The 22,895-nt window shown below is 42.9% G+C and overlaps 1 protein-coding gene across 7 annotated transcripts in view; it reads right to left on the minus strand.

Moving 5' to 3' along the window:
• The window catches only part of shroom2a (shroom family member 2a), a 249,094-nt gene that overhangs the window by 81,021 nt on the left and 145,178 nt on the right, over positions 1-22,895 (minus strand). Inside the window, exon 2 of one of the 7 annotated variants that reach the window (XM_063051094.1) lies at positions 3,431-3,522. The exons of 5 other annotated variants lie outside the window; for them this stretch is intronic. In XM_063051094.1, the coding sequence (XP_062907164.1) occupies positions 3,431-3,456 (26 nt within the window). In that variant the 5' untranslated portion in view covers positions 3,457-3,522. Of the gene's footprint in view, positions 1-3,430; positions 3,523-19,230; positions 19,449-22,895 lie in introns of those variants that run through there. One more of the 7 variants, XM_063051096.1, reaches the window with a different exon arrangement.

Below are 22,895 nucleotides of genomic sequence, written 5' to 3' on the forward strand. Positions count from 1 at the left end.
AAAATGTACCCCTGCGTAATAAGGATCAAAAATAATGATAGTGTTGCTCGCTGCACTGTTTGCAACAGTGACTTTTCTATTGCCCATGGTGGGTTAAAATGTAAAAGACATGTTGAGGTGAGTTTAACAGGTATGATTCATTCATTAGCATAGCTAACCTTATTTAAACTAGCTGGCTAGCAGCTCAGGAACTACTGTATTGCAGACATCCCACCTCTCCCGGAAGTTCCTGTAGTCTCCCGCAAATTGATGGTGCTACCTCCCTGAAATGAGTTTTTGCAGGGTGGGTTGTCTGCTTCCATCATCAATATGAAGACTTCGATTCTTGTATCAGCTTTCAAAGATCAAACTCTAGTTTTAAGGTTACAGATGTCAAACCTCTCTCAGTTCTATTATCTAACAATCATCCTGAACATCTTGAGTTGATTGCTCCTAATCTGTCCTGCTTTGCAGAATACAAGGCTTGACTGTCTTCATGATTTAACCCTTTCACTAGGGTATCACTTCCATGGCCCTCCAGTTTACCACATTAATAAATGGAAGTGTGTCAAATACAACATGCGATGTAGAAACTACAACAGGAACTAGATTACACACGCAGTGACTTCCTTTGTCACTGGTAACTGGTCTTCAGGATACTCAAAGGTACAGATTGTCTTACAGCAGAGTCTCTGGTTAAAAGTAAAACAAGGAGCGCAGAAGGATTCAAAAGTAGATGAGATACTGAATAGTTCGAGAAAGGACAGAAAACGTTTGTTTCCTTCAGCTGATAGGGATCCTGGTAGCAACCTGTCCTGGGCCCAGCACATAGATACAAGTATGAAGACAGCATAGCAGCGCCTCTACTTCCTTAGGAGTTTGCAAAGATTTGGCATGAGATCTAAAACTTTGACAAACTTCTTAGATATGTGGTGGAGAGTATATTGAGTGGCTGCATCACAGCTTGGTATGGAAGCACCAATGCCCTTGAACTGAAAAATCCAACAAAAAAAACAGTAGATAAGGCCCAGTCCATCACAGGTAAAGCCCTCTGCACCATTGAGCTCATCTACAAGCAGCAATGTCACAGGAAAGCAGCATCCATCATCAGGGACCCTACCACCTAGGTCATGCTCTCTGCTGCCATCAGGAAAAAGGTACAGGAGCCTTAGGACTCAAACCACCAGGTTCAGGAACAGTTATTACCCCTCAACCATCAGGCTCTTGAACCAGAGGAGATAAATTCGCTCAACTTCAATCGCCCCATTACTGCACTGTTCCCACAACCTATAGACTCACTTTCAAGGACTCTTTATCTCTTGTTCTTGATTGTTATTGCTTATTTATTAATTCTTTCTTTTTGTGTATTTTCGCAGTTTGTTGTCCACCATTTTGGGCACGGTCTTTCATTGATTCTATTATGGTTATTGGATTTGAGTATGCCCGTGAGAAAACTAATATCAGGGTTGTATATGATGACATATACCATATTTAATAATATACCAATTCAATAATAAATTTACTTTGAACTTTAAACCTTGAGGGAGCAGGGAAGTTTTCTCCATGCACAAGTTATCTAAACTGAGGCTAAGGAGGGTAAAGGGGCAAGAGACTTAAGAGAGGATCTGAGGGTGAATTTTATTTCATCTAGAGGGTGGCTGGAATCTATACACTGTCTGAGTTGGTGGTGAAAGCAAATACTCTCACAACATTTAAAAAGCATCTGAACAAGTACTTGCATCACTAAGGCATAGAAAGCTATGGACCAAGTGCTGGTAGGTGGGATTAGTATAGGTGTCGTGGAGTGTGTGGGCCTTCGTCTTGAAGGAATGTGGGGGTAAGGCTGTGAAATGTCCGTACTTGTATTTGTGAAGTGTTGTATTGTAAATATATTTGGTGCCATGGTATGTTCGGGGAGGGCGGGTGAGGGGAGTTTCCGTGCTTGGTGATTTAATATTAGAAAGTTCAAATACTGGCTCATTGAGATAAGATCCAACTGATTTCTTAAATGGATCTCCCCAGAGGGATCAATGTAAAAGGGGTGATGGTTGTCGTTTTCACGACCCACACTGACAACTATCTGACTTGCTGTGGACTAGAAGGACATGAATAGGAAATTCACCAACAAGAGGGAGACCAAGATGTGTAATGACAGGAAAACTGTTTTGAGCCAGGAACAAGAGACAGAAGGGCAATTCCTATTTTTCGAAAAAGATAGGCAAACAAACGTAGCGCTTTGTACCTCATGTAGCCCCCTGGGGCGGTGTGCCCTTTTCATTACTTGGGGGTTTTCCCATCCAGCTTTGCCCTAGCCTGTGCAGTAGCAGAAGGAGACTGTACAGAGGTCCTTTCCCACAGAGAGTTAGTGTTGGCTGCACTGAGACTCAGTGCATCTGCTGGTACGTACTCCTGCACCCTGGGCTGTTCCCGTCTGCAGCTTTCCCTTACAGACACTGTGCTGGAAGACCAACAGGTTTTGGGCTTTGGGCCCAGTGGTGTGTTTGCTGTGTGTCAGATGGTTTTGTCATTACAAACCGGGAATCACACAGGTCGCAAGATCAAACCTACCAGTTTAAAGTTAAGGGAAGTTTTGTGTTTGTTAGGGAAACAAGGAAACAAGTCATGCCCAAAGCACTGCACCAAAAGTTCAACGTTCAAAGTAAATTTATTATCAAAGTACATCCTGTATACGTCATCATTTACAACCCTGAGATTCACTTTCTTGCAGGCAGTACTCCAGCTTTCCTGCCTCTTCACTATCCCTGTTGCAGACTCGTCTATAAAGGCCAATCACTTTGCTTAATTATACAGTTGTATCACACATCACCAGCACCAAAGAAGCTAACTAGAATTATCTTGAACTCTTCCAGCAACTTTAGCTTGGCTACATACCCATTGCCTGTGTGGTTAATGAAGTTAAAAGTCCAGTATCCAGCGGAGGATGGAAAGATACCACCTCTGTATCTCGACTGGCTGGATAATTGGTAACTTCTGGGTACAGTGAAACTAATAATAACAGTAAATACCAACTTGTCAATGTCACTTATTGCACAAGAAAAGGATTTTAATAAAACGTAGAGCCATATGCCAGCGCCTTTTCTATGTTGAGAAATTCTCTTTATTGATAAACGCATTACTGTTAATTTTCCTTTAGTGGGTACTATACTACCACATGATGTACTAAGATGTACTATACTACTACATGAGCCCAATACCTCAGTTGTTCCGTGCTGTTGATGTTACCAAGGAACAACAGAAGACAATCAAGATCACTTACACTGCAGACACTCAAAAACAACACCACAGATGAAGACAAAAGGCTAACATCTAGGTAGTCAAAGACACCAGCAGCCAGCCATTGATCAGATGGTTGGTGAGGAGATGCATTGATGCTGGAAGGGGACCTGCAGGATTAGGGAAGGGGAGGACTGACAGGTAGGTCTGCTGTTACCTCATAGAATTTCTCAAGATCTTCATCAGAAAGCTCCTCGCCACATCAGCCTCAGAATTTTCTGTGCTACAATATCCATCGTTTTGCCCTTCCTGAGGGAGCCAAACAATAAAAGGAAGAAATTCAGCCAAGCGGAAAGCTGGAGAGAAGAGGCGTGGAATATGCAGAAAGTCTCGCATTGAAGCCAAGTCCTTGGACTACTATTCAATGAAAGGATTGAACTTGACTCTAATTGGCTCGATACCTTTTCTGAATGTTGACTGGCAAAGAAATCATTCCAACCAACAAGCCCATGTGTCTCAGACCGGCAGTAAACACTTTTCATTCTAAGGAATGGAAAACACCCCTTTCTGGTAAATATTTTCCTGCTAGACTAAGAATAACAGGAATACAATGACACTTCTATCTTTGGCTGTTCTCAAGAAAAGCATTTCACCACTGTGGTGTACTTTCATCCATCATACTCCCAATTTTTGGATTCTGATGCATTTGAGACAGGAATGCCAGGGGAATAGGAATCAATTTTCACAAACAAAGTGAAATGACAGCCAATATCCATTCTCTGGAATATCAAGAGCAAAACACAAAATACTGGAGGAACTCAGCAGGTCAGGCAGCTTCTATGGAAGTGAATAAACAGTTGACGTTTCAAGCCAAGGCCCTTCGTCAGGAAGGGGGAAGATGCCAGAAAAAGATGGCGGGGGAGAGGAAGGAGGACAAGCTAGAAGGTGATAAGTGAAGCTAATAATTCTGAGTCAGTAACTGCAACCTTCTCCCTACCATACAAAACTAGTAGTACATCAAGTTTTCTACCCCCATTTTCGGTATCATATCCCAAACTTCCCCTACCTGGATCTCTTTCTCAATACTAACTCAGTATGTGTTTCAATATATTTTCTTTGCCCTTCTCACTACTTTTCTAACCACAGCTTGAGCTCTTTTATATTGTATGAAAGATGAACAGGAGCAATGCTGCCCAACTTTCCTAAAAAGCATTATTCCACACCTTCACAGCTCTTTTACGTTCATCTGTCCACCAGGGAGCAGCTCTCCTTTGATTATCTCCCAACAATCTGTGAATTGATTTCTTAGCTATTGAGTACAGAACACAAAGTATCATAACTCAACCTGATATCCTCCAAAACCAAATGATCAGGAAATCTACTTCCACATAAATCATCAAATACATCCCAAATTTCCTTTTTAAAATTCCATCCGGGCACATGAGAGCCTTCCCTCTGATATTCATCTATTCCCATTATACAGATGTTGGGGAAATGATCATTTTCCACTGTTATATCATTATATACTTCCTAGTTACACACACTTGCTATATCCTCAGATACCAATGTAAGATCTCTAGCAGAAACTATTTGTTAAATAGGTTTATCTGTGTACTCCTGCCCATCATTCAAGCACACACTTTTCTTCCAGAAAGTCTTCCACCATTATCCCATTCGCTTCTGTGTCACGACAACCCCATGTAGTGCCATGAGCATTAAAATCCCCACACCATATGACCTTATTTTACCCACTTCCACCCACACTTTCCAATATATCAGGTGTGAACCTTTTACAAGGGTTATAAAAATTTATTACCTTAACTTTACTATCCTTTCCCTAAATTTCACCACAATTGACCCATAAACAATCCCAATCTCCTAACTTTACGTGCAATCCCATTTTTGAGAATAGTAGCCACTCCTCCTCCATTGCTGATCACATCTTACATCAACATAACCTTGTATCTTAAAACTTAAACAAGATTTCAACCAGGTTTCCTGTACACATATAACATCAGGTTTATTTGGTAAATTTTCAATAAGTTTCTTAAACTCTTGACCACTAGCTAAAAGGTTTCTAGCATTCCATTGTAAGTTTAGAAAAACCTTTAACAACCCTCCTTTGAAGTCTGAACATTATTTACTCCTCCTTGTAGAGTTAAGTCTTTTAATTCTAGTATGTTTTTCTGTAGCTTTTAATTAATATAACTTTAATTATTTCTATCTTACTTTTAATTTGTGCTGTACAATTTACCACATCTGCCATGAAAGTGACAAACTTTAGTTTACTAACAATCAGAGATCCTTCCTTATACAATCATGCACTTTACACAGTGTTTAAACTATCTGTATTTTGGATATTAATAGGTCCCATAGACACTGTCTTCTGTAATTTCTGCTAAGTCTCAGCATATAATATGCCCATTTCCACCCAAACAATGGTTCAATGGTTCCATTTAATATCAGAGAACGCATACAGTATACAACCTGAAATTCTGACTCCGCAGACATACACAAAGAAAAACCCCAAAAAAATGACGGACAGAAAAATATTAGAACCCCAAAAACACTGAACTTCCACAGTTTCCTATATATAGGACACCCTGCATAAGCAGAGCTATGTTTTCCTCCACAGTTGCTACATTTTAGCTTAACACCCTTTCCACAAAATCATGTTTTCCACCATATCTACCACACCAATTTTTACCCTTAAACACAACTGCTACATGATCTTCTGGCATTGAAAACATTTCAAAGGGGGCAGTACACAACCATATAAGTCATATAACCTAAATTAAACCTAACAACCTAAACTATCTGTTCTAGCTCCACCACTAAACCCTTTTCAAAGTTTAGCATCCACAACCTTTCCTTGGACTAAATTATTCTTAACTTGGTCCCTGGATACGTCTAGAGGCAACTCCAGAGATTTCTCCCCAAAGCCACTGTCTTTGGTCTAATTACTTGGTGTTACTTCCCTCCCCCCCCCCCCCCGCCCACAGCTTTTAACCCCAAAGACTTATCACATTACTTACGATCTTTACAATATACTAACAGTGCCCAATCTCTTAAAGGTTTTGCTCCCATATCTCCTAATGTTTTTTTTCAAATCCTTAGTCTAATTGGATTGATAGCAGAAACAGGTCCACTCAAAAAAACCTTAAACTTTTCCTTCCTTCTTTTATTTAAATCCTGCCTCTTGCCTCTATCACTGGATGACAAGCCACTACAATCCTCAATCAGCTGCCTATTATCCCGTTTCCCAGAAGCTGGCCATTCACCTTCCTCCATACCACTCCTATCACCCAATACCACCTCCCGTTCGCTACATCCATCTTCTCCATCACTTCCTGCCATCTCTACCTCCTTCCTGTCTGAGAGAAAACTCCCAAAAACAGACTCAGTCCTTTGCTCCAAGCCCAATCGCTCTCATCCACAAACAACTTCTTCTTCTTCGTCTTCATTGGCAAATAGCTTTAAGGTGCATTATTGCCATCTTCTGAACTGGAGTATGGGTGAAGATATCTAAATCCTATGTAAAAATATATTGGTATCAACTTCTTTAAAAAAGGACCCATATTCTAAAGGAACTGCACCATTTACTTAAAGCAGTAATTCTGTGATCCCTTCTGCAAAACATCGCTAATGTTAAATTGTATTTTATTCCATGATAACTTTAAAATCAACCATCCCCTTTCTTGATGTCATGCTCAACCATCTCTTGTTGATTACAATACTCACACCTCACCTCCCATTATTGTTTCTTCATTAAAAAACAACGTATCCTCTGTGCCCAAACCTCAATTTCGATATTATCACCTCCTCTCTCCTGCTCCTTTTAATACTGTTTTTCATTTCTCCTTTACCGTAATTTATAGGAACGTCCACTTCTGCTCGTCCAGTTACCTCCTTTGCTAATTTATCCGCTTGCTTGTTCCTTTGAATACCAACATGTGATGGAATCCACATAAAACATACAAAGAGTCCCATCATCCACAAACCTCCAGGTAGCAGCACAATCAAAGGGGCACAGCTGCAAATTGTAGTTGATAATGGAATGGGTAATTAGCCATTCGGGTAGTAGCCTATAAAAAGAAGACGGGCTCAAGCAGAACTACTATTGTGCAAGTGGGCAGCTGAGGCTTTGGTGAGAAGTGACGGAAGCAGTAAGTACAGGCTAAGGTGGGGTTTCTATAAATTCTGTTCCTTTGTTATTGCAATTAGAGCAGTGGACATGGCAATCAGGGTAATAGTATACAATCGGCCTTCCTTATCCGTGAGGGATTGGTTCCGGGACCCCTCGCGGATACCAAAAAACACGGATGCTCAAGTCTTTTATTCAATCTGTCTCAATACGGTGGACCTTGAGTCCCACCAGAACCCCAGACCTTATTTAACCTATCTCAGTGCGGTGGACATTAGGACCCGGCAGCGGAGCTCTGAATCCGCAGTGTTTCTGTTCACAAAAATAATCATGATCATGATTGAAAATAAAGTGGAAATAATAAAGTGATCAGAAAGAGGTGAAACGCCATTGGTCATTAGAAAAGCGTTAGGCTACAGTCGGTCAATGATCGGAACAACTTTAAAGGATAAAGTGAGAAAAGCTACAATTATTACTAAGCAACACAGTGATTTAATTATGGGGTTTTGGGTTTTTGATCCTCCACATCAACCAGACACGGATGGAGAGTGCACTCGGGAGCAGTCTGTCACTGGATCAAACACGGGAATTTCTGTTCCCGAGCCTGGCCCTGAAACATACGTTTTATATGTGTAGAAAGGTAAAATACATACTAAGACAAACATTTGACTGACACTAAATAATACCGGATGTACCTGTTCCGACTTACTTAGTAAGAGAACTTAAGTGTTTTTTAATCCCGATCCATGATAACCTACACACATCCTCCCATATAATTTAAATCATCTCTAGATTACTTATAATACCTAATACAATGTAAATGTTATGTAAAAAAGTTGTTATACTGCATTATTTAGGGAATAATGACAAAGAAAAAATGTCCGTACATGCTCAAACAACAAGTGCTGGAAGAGCACTTCCGGGTTTTCTCGATTCGCAGTTGGTTGAATTCGCGTATGCGGAATTCGTGGATAAGGAGGGCTGACTGTACTTGTAGGATGTGGGAAGTCAAAGATTTCTCCAGTGTCTCTGAGTACGATCTATGCTCTCCTTACAGATTGTTATGGAGCTGGTGCTGGAAGACCAAAGGGTTAACTGACAGGTGTTACTGGGGAGGCAGTTACGTCTAAGTTGCAGAATGCAGGTAACTGAGTCTCTGTCAGAAGAGGGAGAAGGCAGTGCAGTGTACCTCTGTCCTCACTGACAAGTATGGTGTTGAGGAGACAATAAAGCAGGGGAAAGCCACTGAAGTCTCTGGTGCTGAATCTGGATCTTTTCCTGAAAGGAAGCTTGGGGCGGGGGGGGGGGGGCGAGGAAGAGAAAGATGAGCAGTATTGATAGTTGGTTCATTAGATAAGGGTGCAGACAGAAGGTTTTGTGGATGAGAATGAGATTCTGAGGTATATTGCCTCCCAGCTGCCAGGTTCCTATAGCTAGGATTGAGTCCATAGCATTCTGATGTGGGAGGGTGTGCAGTCAGAGGTTGTGGATCACAGCAGCACCAATAACATGCAGGAAAAGTGATGAGGCCCTACAAAGTGAGTTCAGGGAGTTGGGTGTAAGTTTAAAGATAAGACCCCCAGAGTAGTGATCTCAGGTTGGCTACCTGTGCCACATACTCAGAAGGAAAGAAGTATGAAGGTTGTGCAGTTTAACATGTGGCTAAAGAAATGGTGCAGGGCTGAAGCCTTGAAATGTTTGGACCATTGAGCAGGTGTAACCTGCACATGTTCCATTTTGTACCTGACCTGAAGGGAAACCAATATCCTTGTGGAAAATGCTTAAACTAGAGTTGTAGGTGTTGGGAAACAGTGGCTGTGGAGAAATTAGATGCTAAGACTACAAGCAAAGATGGAAAATGAAAGTTTGGTATGGTGAGACTAACGTTCTGAGTTGTTATTTCGATGCAAGGAGTATTGTACTAGATAATGCAGATGAATTTGGGCCATCAATCTGTCTGTAGATTTGTGATGTTACAGTCATTAGTGACATGGTTGCAGGAGAGGTAGGACTGGCAGCTCAAAGCAGTTGGGTTGCATTGTTTTAAACATGGAGAATGAGGAATTAAAGGGATGGCACTGCTCATCAGAAAATCTCTCCGCAATGCTCAGAGGACATACTGGAGGTATGTTAACAGGACTGTCTATTATAGACCTTCCAATAGTCATTGGGATTTGGAGGAGGATATTTGTAGAGGTAACAGGTTAGTAGGAAATGTCAAGTTCTTATGGTAGGTGATTTCCCTCTCTTCCCCTCCCGCCCCCCCCCCCACCGGAGCTGTAAGATTTGAGGAGGGGAGACCTTAAATGGTTTGTTTTTGCATCTGCAGTTACTTAGTAAGCAGTCTCGAACTGAGGTGAAAGTAGAGAGGTCACAGACCATATTTAGATTACAAGAGGTGCTTGCTCTTCAGGGACAGGGAGGTGTACAGACTCTCCCACTATAGGAAACATCCTCTCCACATCCACTCTATCTGGGCTTTTTGAATAGTGAAAGGTTTCAATGAGATTCTTCCCCCACACTCTTCCGCACCCCACCCCCCCGGCTCCAGTGAGTATAAGACCAAAGCTATCAAATGTTCCTCGTGTTAACCCTTTCATTCCTGAAATCATTCTCGTCACCTTCCTCTGGACTCTCCAATGCCAGCACATCTTGTAGATAATGGACCCAAAACTGCTCACAATACTCTAAGTGCAGTCTGACCACTGCTTTATAAAATCAGCACCTTTACTTCCTGAGAAAACTAAAGAAATTTGGCCTGTTCCCTAAAACCCTCACTAATTTTCATAGATACACCATAGAAAGCATTCTCCTAGGGCGCATCACAACCTGGTATGGAAGTTGTCCTGTCCAAGACCGGAAGAAACTGCAGAAGATCGTGAACACAGCGCAGCACATCACACAAACCAATCTTCCGTCCTTGGACTCACTTTACACTGCACACTGTTGGAGCAATGCTGCCAGGATAATCAAGGACACGACCCACCCGGCCAACAAACTTTTTGTCCCTCTTCCCTCCGGGAGAAGGCTCAGAAGCTTGAAGACTCATACGGGCAGATTTGGGAACAGCTCCTTTCCAACTGTGATAAGACTGCTGAATGGATCCTGACCCAGATCTGGGCCGTACCCTCCAATTATCTGGACCTACCTCTCGGTTTTTTTGCACTACCTTACTTTCCATTTTTCTATTTTCTATTTATGATTTATAATTTAAATTTTTAATATTTACTATTGATTTGTAATCCAGGCAGTGGGAAGCGCAGAATCAAATATCGCTATGATGATTGTACGTTCTAGTATCAATTGTTTGGCGACAATAAAGGATAATCTCAGCATTACACCCTTGCTTTTATATTATAAATCACCACTTAATCTGTAAATTAAACTTTAGGGAATCCTGCATGAAGACTCACAGGACCCTTTGCACCTCTAATTTCTGAATTCTCTCCCTGTTTAGAAAATGGCCTTTGCCTTTATTCCTTCCATCAAAGTGCATGACCTTGCACTACATTCCATCTGCCAGTTTGCCCATTCTCCCAATCTATCCATGTTCTTCCGCGGGCTCCCTGCTTCCTCAATACTAGTTGCCCCCATCTATCTTTGTATTGTCTGCAAACCTGGCCACAAAGCCATCAATTCTGTCATCCAAATCATTGACATATAATGTGAAAAGCAGTCTCAATACTGACCCCTGCAGAACACCACTAGTCACTGGCAGCCAACCAGAATAGGCCCCCTTTATTCTGACTATTTGCCTCCTGCCAATTTTTATCCATGCTAATATCTTTCCTGTAATGCCATTGGTTCTAATCTTAAGTAGCCTTGTGTGCCGCACCTTATGAAATGTCTTATGAAAATCTACGTAAACCACATCCACTGATTCTCCTTTGTCAAGCCTGCCTGTTATCTCTTCAAAGAATTCCAACAGATTTGTCAGGCAAGATTTCTCTTTAAAGAAACCATGCTGACTTTGGCCTATTTTATCATGTGCCTTCAAGTACCTTGAAATTTCATCCTTAATAATGGACTCCAGCAACTTCCCAACCACTGAAGTCAGGCTAACTAGTTCATAATTTCCTTTTTTTTTTCGGGTCCCTCCATCGAAGAGCAGAGTGATATTTGCAACTTTCCAGTCCTCCAGAACCATTCCAGAATCTGTTTCTTGAAAGATCATTACTAATGCCTCCACAATCTCTTCAGCTACCTTTCAGACCCTGTAGTGTTGTCCATCTGATCCAGGTAACTTGTCTACCTTCAGGCTCTCTACCTCTGGCTTAAAAATATTCAAACACTGTGCTTGAGGAAATTCTAAAGACACTCAACTTTCAGTGAAAAGATTATTGCCACTAAACAATCAGACTCCTGAACCAGAGGGGATAATTTCACTAAACTTCACTCACCCCATCATTGAACTGTTCCCACAAGCTATGGACTCACTTTCAAGGACTCTACAAATCATGTTCCTGGAATTATGATTTTTTTTGTATTTACAGCTGGCACTTGCACGGTGGTTGTTTGTCAATTTTTGTAATTTTTGATTCTATTGTATTTCATCATTCTACTAGAAAATGACTCATGGTGACATACCTAGTTTGATAACAAATTTACTTCAGACTTTGTGAACTGTAAGTTGCTGGAATCTGGAACAATGAACAATATGCTAGAGGACCTCAGCAGGTCAAGCAGGATCTGTGTGGGAGTGGGGGGAGAAACAATTAGCCTTGATGCTGGGTTTTGACTCAATGTTGACAATACCTTTCCTCTCACAGATGCTGCTCAACCTGCTGAGTTCCACCAGCAGATTGTTTGTTGCTATGAACTCAAAACAGTCAGATGAGGCTGCTTCAGCAAAAGACAGTCATCAAAGCTCCTTTTTATTGCAACAATCAGCCTTCCCAAGGTGCTGGTGCTCCTGGTGCACAATGCCATTTGGCCACATAAACCATTCAGCAGGCCCTCAGTTTAGCAAGCAGCTGGATTAACAATGCATGGGGGGGAGCTGCATCTGTTGTTTGGGAACTCACTAGGCGTTGCATAGAGCGGGGGTGGGAAAAACACATCGGGCAGGGAATCAAATCCAGGGCATCAAGCAAATTGCTAGAAGTTCTCAGTCATTCAAGCAGCATCTGTGGGAGGAAAGGTATCATTGTTTTGGGTCGAAACACTGCATTGGGTTCCAACCCAAAACTGACAATTCCTTCCCCCACATACAGTTGTTGTTTGACTCACAGAGTTCCTCCAGCAGATTGCTGTTGCTCCATATTCCAGCATCTGCAGGTTCTTGGGTCTCCAATCAAATCCAGGGATTGGTTTGCACAACCCCTTTGTACAGACAATCCCAGTTCTTAAAGTGCTAGGCTTTGCCCAAGGCTGATCCTGTAAAGAACCCTAGTCGGCCACATAGGAGACGCATTTCCACTTGGAAATCATTCCATGAAGGTGATCAGTACTTCTATCCCAGTCTCAGATGTACCGTGTTCCCTGCTGGATTTGGTTTGTACAATGTGCAGTTCTTCCTTGGAGGCAGTTAATTGGATTTGTTTCTGAGACCAGCTCTGTGGCTTCCAGATCATGGTCAAGTTTGTCAGGCCACCCTGTGTTCTGAGGTGGCAAGTGTGACCAACAGATCTGATCACAGAAAAAAGGGGGAATACTTGGGAAAGCATTCTGCTTCTGGCTATTTGCAGGCTCCCCATGCATTCATTCAGACTTCTCAATACATCACAAATGCTCCTGCTCTAGGCCGTATGGCCATGAGTTAAGAGATTCCATTGATGTGCTGGTGAAGAGTCTGTTTCAGGAGTCTGAGTCGGTGTATAGCCAGGAACAGGGGTGGGGATGGGAGTTTCTCCACATCCAATGCTGCCATCCCCAGCTGTCTAGAGGAAACTGCAGTGCTCAGCAATGATAGGGACTTCTCACAGGGCCGGAAAGCAAGCAATGGATTGAGTTTGTGGGGCAGGTGGTGTGCTGGGACAAGACTTGCGAAGGTCAGTGAGGGAGAGAGCAAGGGAGAAGAGGCTGGTGCAGGGAGGGAAGCGAGAGAACAGCAGTGTGGAGGAGATAAGTGTGAGGGTGGATGGCTGGTTAGCGAACCAGACCAAACTAGAACTTTTTAAACTCTACTGAGTGAGTAAAGTGTAATGAAGGTGGATAGTCACTGTCTTTTCTCTAGTGTAGGAGAGTCTCTAACTAGAAGGTGTTGGTTTAAGGTGAGAGGAGAAAGACTTAAAGGGAAGTTGAGGGCCAACCTTTCCAATTGGCAACACTTGGATATGATCCAGGCTATAAACTGAGGTCAAGATCAAACACGTTTTCAAAATGTCAACAGAAATTATTCTACTTGAGTGCAGTCAATAAGCTTCCAGATCACTTGTGGTCACTCAGTGAGGGGTCCTGCACTCCATGGGCACACCCACTCTGTACTCAACTTCATCAAAACTGCTCCATGGCAAAGTGCAACTGGACACGTAACACTGACATTCAAATCTGTAGTTTCCCAATCATTGAACCAAGGAAATCGGTCTGAATCCTTTAGTGGAAAATTTAAATTAATCTGAAGCTAAACATCACCCTATTAGCTGGATGGGAGTTGGCAAAATGGCACCCACAACTTGTCACATTTCCTCAGGGAGCTTCTCTTCATTCTTTCACTGGAAGGGCCATCAGACCGAAGTCTCACTTAACCAGACTTTGCTCTCATTGCCCAATGCTACAGTGGGGCAGTACAGTAGTGTAGTGGTTAGCACAATATTTTACAGTACAGGTGAGACAGGTTTGCCAACTGCAGACACACAATCCTCCCACTGACTTCTATTAGTCATTCCAAGTTCTGCCTCTGTATTTAAATGAAGTTCCATGTGCTTTCTCAAGGAAGTTTACATTAAAAAAATACACAGTGCTATTCCAAAGGAAACAGGAGTGTTCTTCTATTGGCCTTGCCAATACTAACCCTTCAACTAAATCCAAAAACTAGTCAATGGGTTGGCCATCTGAAACACTGACAGTGAAAGACCCCACAGATGTGGCCTGACCTGCTTGAGTACTTCCAGCATTTTCTGTCTCTATTATAAAACCATAGGATCCAATCATTTCTGTCAGCTAGATCTTGACATGTTCTTACATTCCAAGAGCAATTATCGCTTAAAAGTACTTCACACTACAAGCAACACACACAAAATGCCGGAGGAAAGCAGCAGGTCAGGCAGCATCTATGGAAGAGAGTAAACAGTTGACGTTTTGGGCCGAGACCCTTCATCAGGAGTTCCAGATTTCCAGTACCTGCAGACTTTCTCATGTTTTACAAAGTTGAGACACCCTAAGATTGTCAAATACTGGGAGAAATGTATTTCACTTGCATTATTGTGTTCAGCCATCATTCGTACCACTATTCTTTCATGGGCTCATAGTTCCCCCAACTTCAATTTAATTGCTCACCCTTCCTTCTCTCTACAACCTACTCCAACTCTATATTCACCATAACGCCCACATTCCAACATGACAATTGGTCTGAGCCTGATCCCTGATGAATTCCAGGTGCTTACACTCCAGCTACCTATCCTGGCCCTCCTTTAAACCTCTACCTGTTGTTTGGCTCTCCTGAAACATTGCCCTATTGCCTAGGTTTACACCTACATCTTGTGATCTTTGTGTCTTTGGCAAATTCTGTTGTATTTGTAAACTGACCAGGGACATGTCCTAACAATTTTTTAAAACCCTAAAAAGAAAACAGCCATTGCAAAAGGATTCAGAAGAACAGCATGTGATAATTAAATCATTTCACTACTCGAATGAAAACAGTTTCCAGTAAAAGCAGTGGAGCTAAGTGTGCTCTGTGGTTATGCCAGTGTGGACAAGTAGCACAGTCAGAATCAAGAGGCTGCACCCCTGCTACCCTTCCACTGAAATGTCTCTCAAATCGTCGGCCTACCTTCTCAGGGAGATGTGAAAGGTCCCACATCACTAGTATTATGTAATTGCCCATCAACCAATGCCACTACAATTGAATGCTCTGGCCATTAACCTTGTTTGTCGCTGCTCCATTTGAATCACTGCACTTTTTACAATTGCAACTCATTTACTATAGCATACTTCACAATGCTCTAGACAGAAGGCAGTTCATAATCACAGAAAAGTACAACACAGAAACAGGCCCTTCACCTATCTAGTCCATGCCAAACCATTTAAACTGCCTACTCCTGTCAACCTGCACCGGGACCATAGCCCACCATACCCCTACCATCCATGTACCTATCCCAACTCCTCTGAAACGTTGAAACCGAGCTCACATGCACCACTTGCACTGGCAGCTCATTCCACACTCTCACGACTCTGGCCAACATGTGGGCGTAGTAAGAGATGAGGAAGAAGTTTCCCCTCATGTTCCCCTTAAACTTTTCACCTTTCACCCAGATTTGCTGTCTGGGTTTACTCCTGTCCTATAACCCTTATAATTTTGTGTACCTCTAACAAATCTCCCCTCAATCTTCTACGTTCCAAGGAATAAAGTCCTAGCCTATTCAAACTGTAGTATTAGGATTTATTATGGAAGCAGGAAGTCAGTAGATCACTCCCCTTTCTTCCCCCCCCCCACCCACACAATACACGGTTGTGCTGGTGCAGTATTACATAAGAGCACACCAGCCCCATGTCTCAAGGGCCACAACTGCACTAGCTGATTCAAGCCAGTCAGATGAACAACTCCAAGCAAAGCCAAGAAATCCACTTCCATTGGGTTACTTTAAAAGGGGTATTTAAACACACCAGTGTAATGTCACTTTTCAGCAGCATGGAATTCCGTTTCAGGAATGCTCCAAGATTAGAAAAGGTTTCTGGTTTGTTACTGTTGCCCTGGTAATTGTGAGGGAGTCCCTGAATTGTAATACATCTCCAGAGTTCAGACATCCCACCTCTCCCGGAAGTTCCGGGAGTCTCCTGCGAATTGATGATGCTACCTCCCTGAAATGCAGGGTGGGATGTCTGAGAGTTCATACAGCTCTCTGTAGTGTGGAGAACAGTATGTATTTTAACACACAATATCATTAACCAGAACTTATTTTACACAAAATATCACAATAAACTCAGTTTTCTGTAGAACCAAAATGAAAGATATAAAGAAATGAAAAATACAAAAAAATGTACTCAAACAAGAGAAATGTGTGCTGGAGACAATCACCCAAGGGTAAGAGCCAGCTCAGAGATCGTCACACTTCCCAAAGCTAACAAGATGCACCCCTGACACATGTATTGAAACGGAGTAATGGAGCTAACCCCAACTCAACCAAGCAAAAGGGAGACCATCAACCATAATGAACCATGACAACGGGTATTTATCCTGTGCCTCGATAAATACTTGTACAGGAGCAGAAGGCCATTCCTCATTTCAAGTCTGTGACACTCTCTAAGGAGCAAGTCTGTCTACCTCCACTGTTTCACAGGTCCACAGCAATTGATATTAAGCCAAAGGTGGAAGATAAGGACAAAGGCCTGGTTAAAGAACGAGAGAGCAAAGGGGGGTTTCAAATTTGAAGCAGCCACCCTGCAATAAGGATGCATCTGGTAGGAGTCAGGCCTTTCCTGGGGAAGTGAAAGCCAAAACAAAAATGTTAGGGCAGGAAGAAAGGGGGCCTTTTCTGGTTGGCAGCCAGTGACTAGTGTCACTGCAGAGGTCGATATTGGGACTGCTTTTCACACATCAATGATTTTGATGATGGAATTGATGGCTTTGTGGTCAAGTCTGCGGACGATACGAAGATAGTTGGAGGAGTAGGTAGTGTTGAGAAAGCAGGGAAGCTTCAGAAGGACTTGGACATTAGGAGAAAGGGCAAAAAAGTGTCAAATAAAATATAGTGTAGGGAAATGTATGGTCATGCACTTTAGAAGCATAGGTTATTTTCTAAATGGAGAGGTAATTCAAAAATTAGAGGTGCAAAGGTACTTGGGAGTCCTCATGCAGGATTCCCTAAAGGTGAACTTGTAGGTTGAGTTGGCGGTAAGGAAGGCAGAGCCATTGTTAGCAATCATTTCAAGAGGACTAGAACATAAAAGCAATGATGTAATGCTGAGGCTTTATAAGGCATTCGTTAGACTACATTGGAGTATTGTGAGTAGTTTTGGGCCCCTTATCTAAGGAAAGATATGCTGGCATTGGAGACAGTCCTGAGTAAGTTCACAAGAATAATTCCAGAAATGAAAGGGTTAATGTATGAAAGGGTTAACGTATGAGAGGCTCTAGGCCTGTACTCCCTGAAGTTTACAAGAATGGTGGGGGGGGGGGGGAATCCCATTGAAACCTATTGAATATTGAAAAGCCCAGATAGAGTGGATGTGGAAAGATTGTTTCCTACACTGGGTGAGTCTACGACTAGAGGCCACAGCCTCAAAGTAGAGGGACATCCATTTTGAACAGACATAAAGAGGAATTTCTATAGCGAGGGGGTGGTGAGCCTGTGGATTTCGTTGCCATGGACAGCTGTGGAGCCCAAGTCATTGGGTGTATTTAAGGCAGAGGTTGATAGGTTCTTGATTAGTCAATGTCTGAGGTTACAGGAAGAAGGCAAGAGAATGGGCTGAGTGGCTTATGTCTTGTGGTCTAAAACAAAACTTGCTGATAGGTAACTGACGCTCTCTCTATACATTACATACATTATATGAAGATTAAATTCCAGACAACCAGCACTAGAACTGATATTTAAAACAAACCATTGTATTTGACAATCTATAAGACCTAACATATAGGAGTAGAATTGGGTCATTTGGCCTATCAACACTGCTCTGCCATTCACTGACTGATTTTTTTTTCCAAATCTATGCTCCTGCTTTCTCCCCATAACCCTTTACATCTCTACCAATCCAGAACCTATCAACCTTTGCCTTAAGTACATACAATAGCTTGGCCTCCACAAATTTACTGCCCACTGGCTGAAGGAGGTCCTCCTCATCTCAGTTTTAAAGGGATGCCCCTTATTCGGAGGGTGTGCCCTTGGATCCTAGACTTTCCTACTAAAAGAAACATCCTCTTCTTGTCCAATCTATCCAGGCTTTTCAGTATCCTGTATACTTCAATGAGATTCCTCTTCATTCTTCCAAACACCATCAAGTACAGGTCCAGAGACATCAAAAGTTCCTGATATGTTAATCCTTTCACTCCTGGGATCATTCTTGTGAACCTTCCAGGGCCAGCACAATCTTCCTGAGGTACAGGGCCCATGTTTGCTCAATATTCCAAATGTGGTCTGACCTGCTCCTTATAAATCCTCAGCAGTATTTCCTCGCTTTTATATCCACATGCCCTCAAACTGAGTGCTACCATTGCATTTACCTTCCTTACTACTGACTCAACCTGCAAGGTAACCTTGAGGGAATCTTGAAATAAGACTTCCAAGTCCCTCTACAGCTCCAATATCTGAATTTTATCCCCATTTAGAAAACAGTTCTACACTTTAATTCTCACAAAAGTGCATAACCTCACACTTCGCTATTCAGTATCCCACCTGCCACTTCTTTGCCCATCTCCTTCTGTAGACTCCCTGCCTCAGCCACACTACCTGTTTAATACAGTTTACTGTACTTTCAACTTTGTTTCTCTATCTACCTTGTTACTGCTTGCAAATTTGGCCACAATGCCATCAGTTCTTTCACCCAAATTACTCCTGTATAACGTGAAAAGTGGTCTAAATTAATGAGCACTGGGAACTCCATCAATCACCAGCAGCCACCCTGAAAAGGATCCCTCCCCCCCCCCCACCCTCTGACATCTACCAGTCAGCCAGTTTTCTATTTAACGGAGTGAGCCAACAAGAGTAAGGACACAAAGACAGCATGGGGCTAAGTTAAGCACACTGGCCGAGCTTTATCAGTGGAGTCAGTCTTACCATGTCAGACAGGCGCTGATCGGGAGAGTTTAAACATCCCACTTACGGGCAGAGGCACCATGTCACCGGCAGGCGCCGGAGCGTGAATGAACTGCAGAGCTCCGAGCTCTACCGCCAGCCCAGCCTGTGCGTATTTCCCGGCTCTGCGTCTGAAACAATGGAGCCGATGAGGTCGGGTGTAGGATCCGGGCAGATGCAGTCGTAAGGCAGCCTTACAAATCCAACATTCCTCGCATAGTCTGTTGGCTCGCATTCGCCCCTCCCCCCCCTCCACAGGTAATTCCGGCTGACCCTCCTCTTCGCGCTGGTTACTATGGCTGCGGCTAAGCAGAGCACTAAAGACCCAGTCTGCCAGGCCCAGCAGCTCAGAGTGCACAGATGCTGTCAGGCCGCCTGTCATCACCTCCCCCCCCCCCGCCCTTTAAAAACCATGGCAACATGGCTGGCCCACTTAATTAGCAGTTTGACCTTATAGACAGTATCTGGGTGTGTGTGTGGGGAGACAGTCAGACGGGGGTGGGGGTGGGGGTGAGGGTGGGGGGAGTGTTATTTCCCCCCCACCATCCTTTCTTTCAAATAACCTTGAGCAGTTGTTCCCTCTCCGCCAACTCATTTCACTGTGCTGAATAATGTCACTGGGCAAGGACGGAGTCACCAACCCAGCAGAAAGGATGGGTACCTATCAGACAGGATAGACAAGAGAAAATCTGCAGCTGCTGGAGATCCAAAGCATCACGCACAAAATGCTGGAGGAACTCGGCAGGCCGGTCAGCATCTATGGAAAAGAGTAAAAAAAAGTCGATGTTTCAAGCTGGTCTTGGCCTGAGACATCGACTGTTTACTCTTTTGCATAGATGTTGCCTGGCCTACCGAGTTCCTCGAGCATTTTGTGTGTGATGCTTAAGATAGGATAGAAGCTTTTAAGAGGCTCTTCCACAGGCACATGACAACAGAGGGGGTCTACCTGCAGGTGTCATTGGCCGACTTACTTCAGTACAATATAGTAGGCTGAAGGCCTTTTCCTGTGCTGTACTGTTCTATGTTGTATGTTTGAAAATGAGAATTAAAGACCTTGTCTGGAAACAAGCCTCATCTAATGTTATAAGGTCACAGAGTTTATTCAACACACTGGCTCCCAGCAGGGGGAAAAAACCATTAGTCTATTCCACCTCTCAGAATGTCCTTGTGCCTCTGCGACTTATTCCCTTTCACCCATGCCCCTCCATTTCTTTACAGAGACCCTACATATTTTAGATATTTGTAAGGAAGCTGAAGCACTTAGGAGAAAACAAACCTGGACACCAGGAGAACTTGCAAGCTCCGTAAAGAGAACACTGGAGGTCAGGTGTAGCTCTGGACAATCAAAACAGGATGCACTGAAGAATTCAAGATCTTGTTATTTACTCTCAGGCTACGTCCACACTACGCCGGATAATTTTGAAAACGCAGCTTTTTCTCTTCGTTTTGACCTTCTGTCCACACTGAGATGGCGTTTTCAGCCCCCGAAAACGGAGATTTTCAGAAACAGTCTCCAGAGTGAATAAATCTGAAAACGCCTAATATCCATTGCAGTGTGTAAGAGGTAACTGGAGCTTTTTAAAACCGCTGTCATGAAGTGCCGGAACAGATGGCGACAGCGCAACACTTCATTATTTTCTTCTTATTATTCTTGTTATTATTATTACTACTTTATTGTCGCCAAAGAATTGATACTAGAGCGTACAATCATCACAGCGATATTTGTTTCTGTGCTTCGCAGAACCTAACCATTTCAGAACAGACAGCAACGAGACTGAAGCCAGAAGAGTTAGAAATGTACTCACCAAATACTTTGACCCATAGCTTACTGAATAAATAAGTATACTCACTTTGCCCTGTTTTCTGTCTTTGCTTGTATGAAGGTGGTTTACCTATTTATGCAAGTACTTCTCTGACAATAGATGTGAAACAGCCTAATGTAACATTGTATGGAAATACAAGATAACACTGATGCAGATATGTTTTATACATTTAACAAGGTGCTTTATTAATGCAACAGAGTTAGTCAGTTTTTCAATGTTTGTCGTCAGCCGGGTTATACTGTCTGTGAACTCCCTGTCGGTTGCCGGCATATGCTCCAGTATGTTTTTTTTAGTTTTAAGTCCTCCTGCGCGAGAGCCAAGAGCAATTCCTTTTAAGTTTTTCTACTCTGTAACTGGACAAGCGCGCACCAAGTATATCGTTTCCTCTTCACTTGTTTTCTGTGTGTCCTGCGCATGCCCAGTAGGATGAGATTTGCCCAAATATCCGTCGAATGTGGACAGAGATATTTTGAAAAAAGCTTAGTGTGGACGTCTACCGTTTTTACTTGAAACCGGCGTTTTCAAAATTATCCGGTGTAGTGTAGGCGTAGCCACAGTATTCACAGCTCATTCTCAGTTGCCTAAGGCTTGAGGAAAACAATGGGGGTTCTTCAGTTGTTGAGATCTTGTCGCACTCTTGTGAACATCTCATGATTAAGTGCCAACCATTCTTACTAAGAGAGCGAGAATTCTCATCCTTGATCCCATCCACAGCTAGCATGCCTCCAGAGGCAACGTTAAGCAGGCACTCAAGGTACGGCCATCAGCAAATAAGAAACAGCCCACCCTGACCCCAACATCTTGACAAGGACCTCATGCAGGCTTGTTTGAAGAAATCTCTGCCCAATCGCTATCAACATATCACTCTCAGCACCAAGGATCCCAACATATTCATTCACTGTTATACTACAATGAGGAATGTCTCCCTCAATTCGGGAAATCTGAGCACTTGGCTCTCCCTCTCCTACCTACACACGGGCAGAGGCTAAAGAACAAGGCTCCAGAGCTAAGGACAACAAAGAAGCCCTGGATGAACCAAGAGATCTGCAATCTGCTGAGGGATAGATCAGTGGCATACAGGTCTAGCAACCAAGTTAAATACAAGAAGTCCAGGTACAAACTCCAGAAAGTCATGTGAAGTGGCAATTCTGGACCAAACTTGAACCACTGAAGGATGCTTGACAGCTGTGTCAGTGCTTGAGTTATATTGTAGCGTTCACAATAAAAACTGTTCTACCTGATTCACAAACACCCTCATTGAGTTATGTTCACTTCAGGAGACTGTCTGATGTAAGTGCGTCAGTGTAAAGCAACTAATTTTGATTTGTTCATAATGGAAGTAAAGGGCTGCAGCTTTTGTTGACACATAAAATGACTCATGTTTTATTCACAAAATTCTACATTGGTGACCCCAACTCTCTCTTGAACTATTCCAGAGTTACTCAATGATACGTTGACCAACACAGTTGCTGTGAAGCTTCTGGAGTTTTGGGAGCAGCACAGGCGGAGCACAGCTTGCACTGTGAGATCACTGCAGAGCTTACTAAATGTTGCCTTGAGCATCAAAACATGGAGGCACTTTCACGAACTCACACAGCCCTAACAACCCCGTGATTTCAGTCTACGAGGCCGCAAGAAAGCATCCTTCAGAAGGGTGAACCCATGGAAAGCATCCAGGGCAGATGGGATACCTGCCTGAGTAACAAAGACCTGTGCTGATCAACTAGCTTAGTCATAGTCATAGTCATACTTTATTGGTCCCGGGGGAAATTGGTTTTCGTTACAATTGCACCATAGATAATAAATAGTAATAAAACCATAAAT

Source organism: Mobula hypostoma, chromosome 6 (genome assembly GCF_963921235.1).
Source record: "Mobula hypostoma chromosome 6, sMobHyp1.1, whole genome shotgun sequence".
In the NCBI taxonomy this organism is placed as follows: domain Eukaryota; kingdom Metazoa; phylum Chordata; class Chondrichthyes; order Myliobatiformes; family Myliobatidae; genus Mobula; species Mobula hypostoma.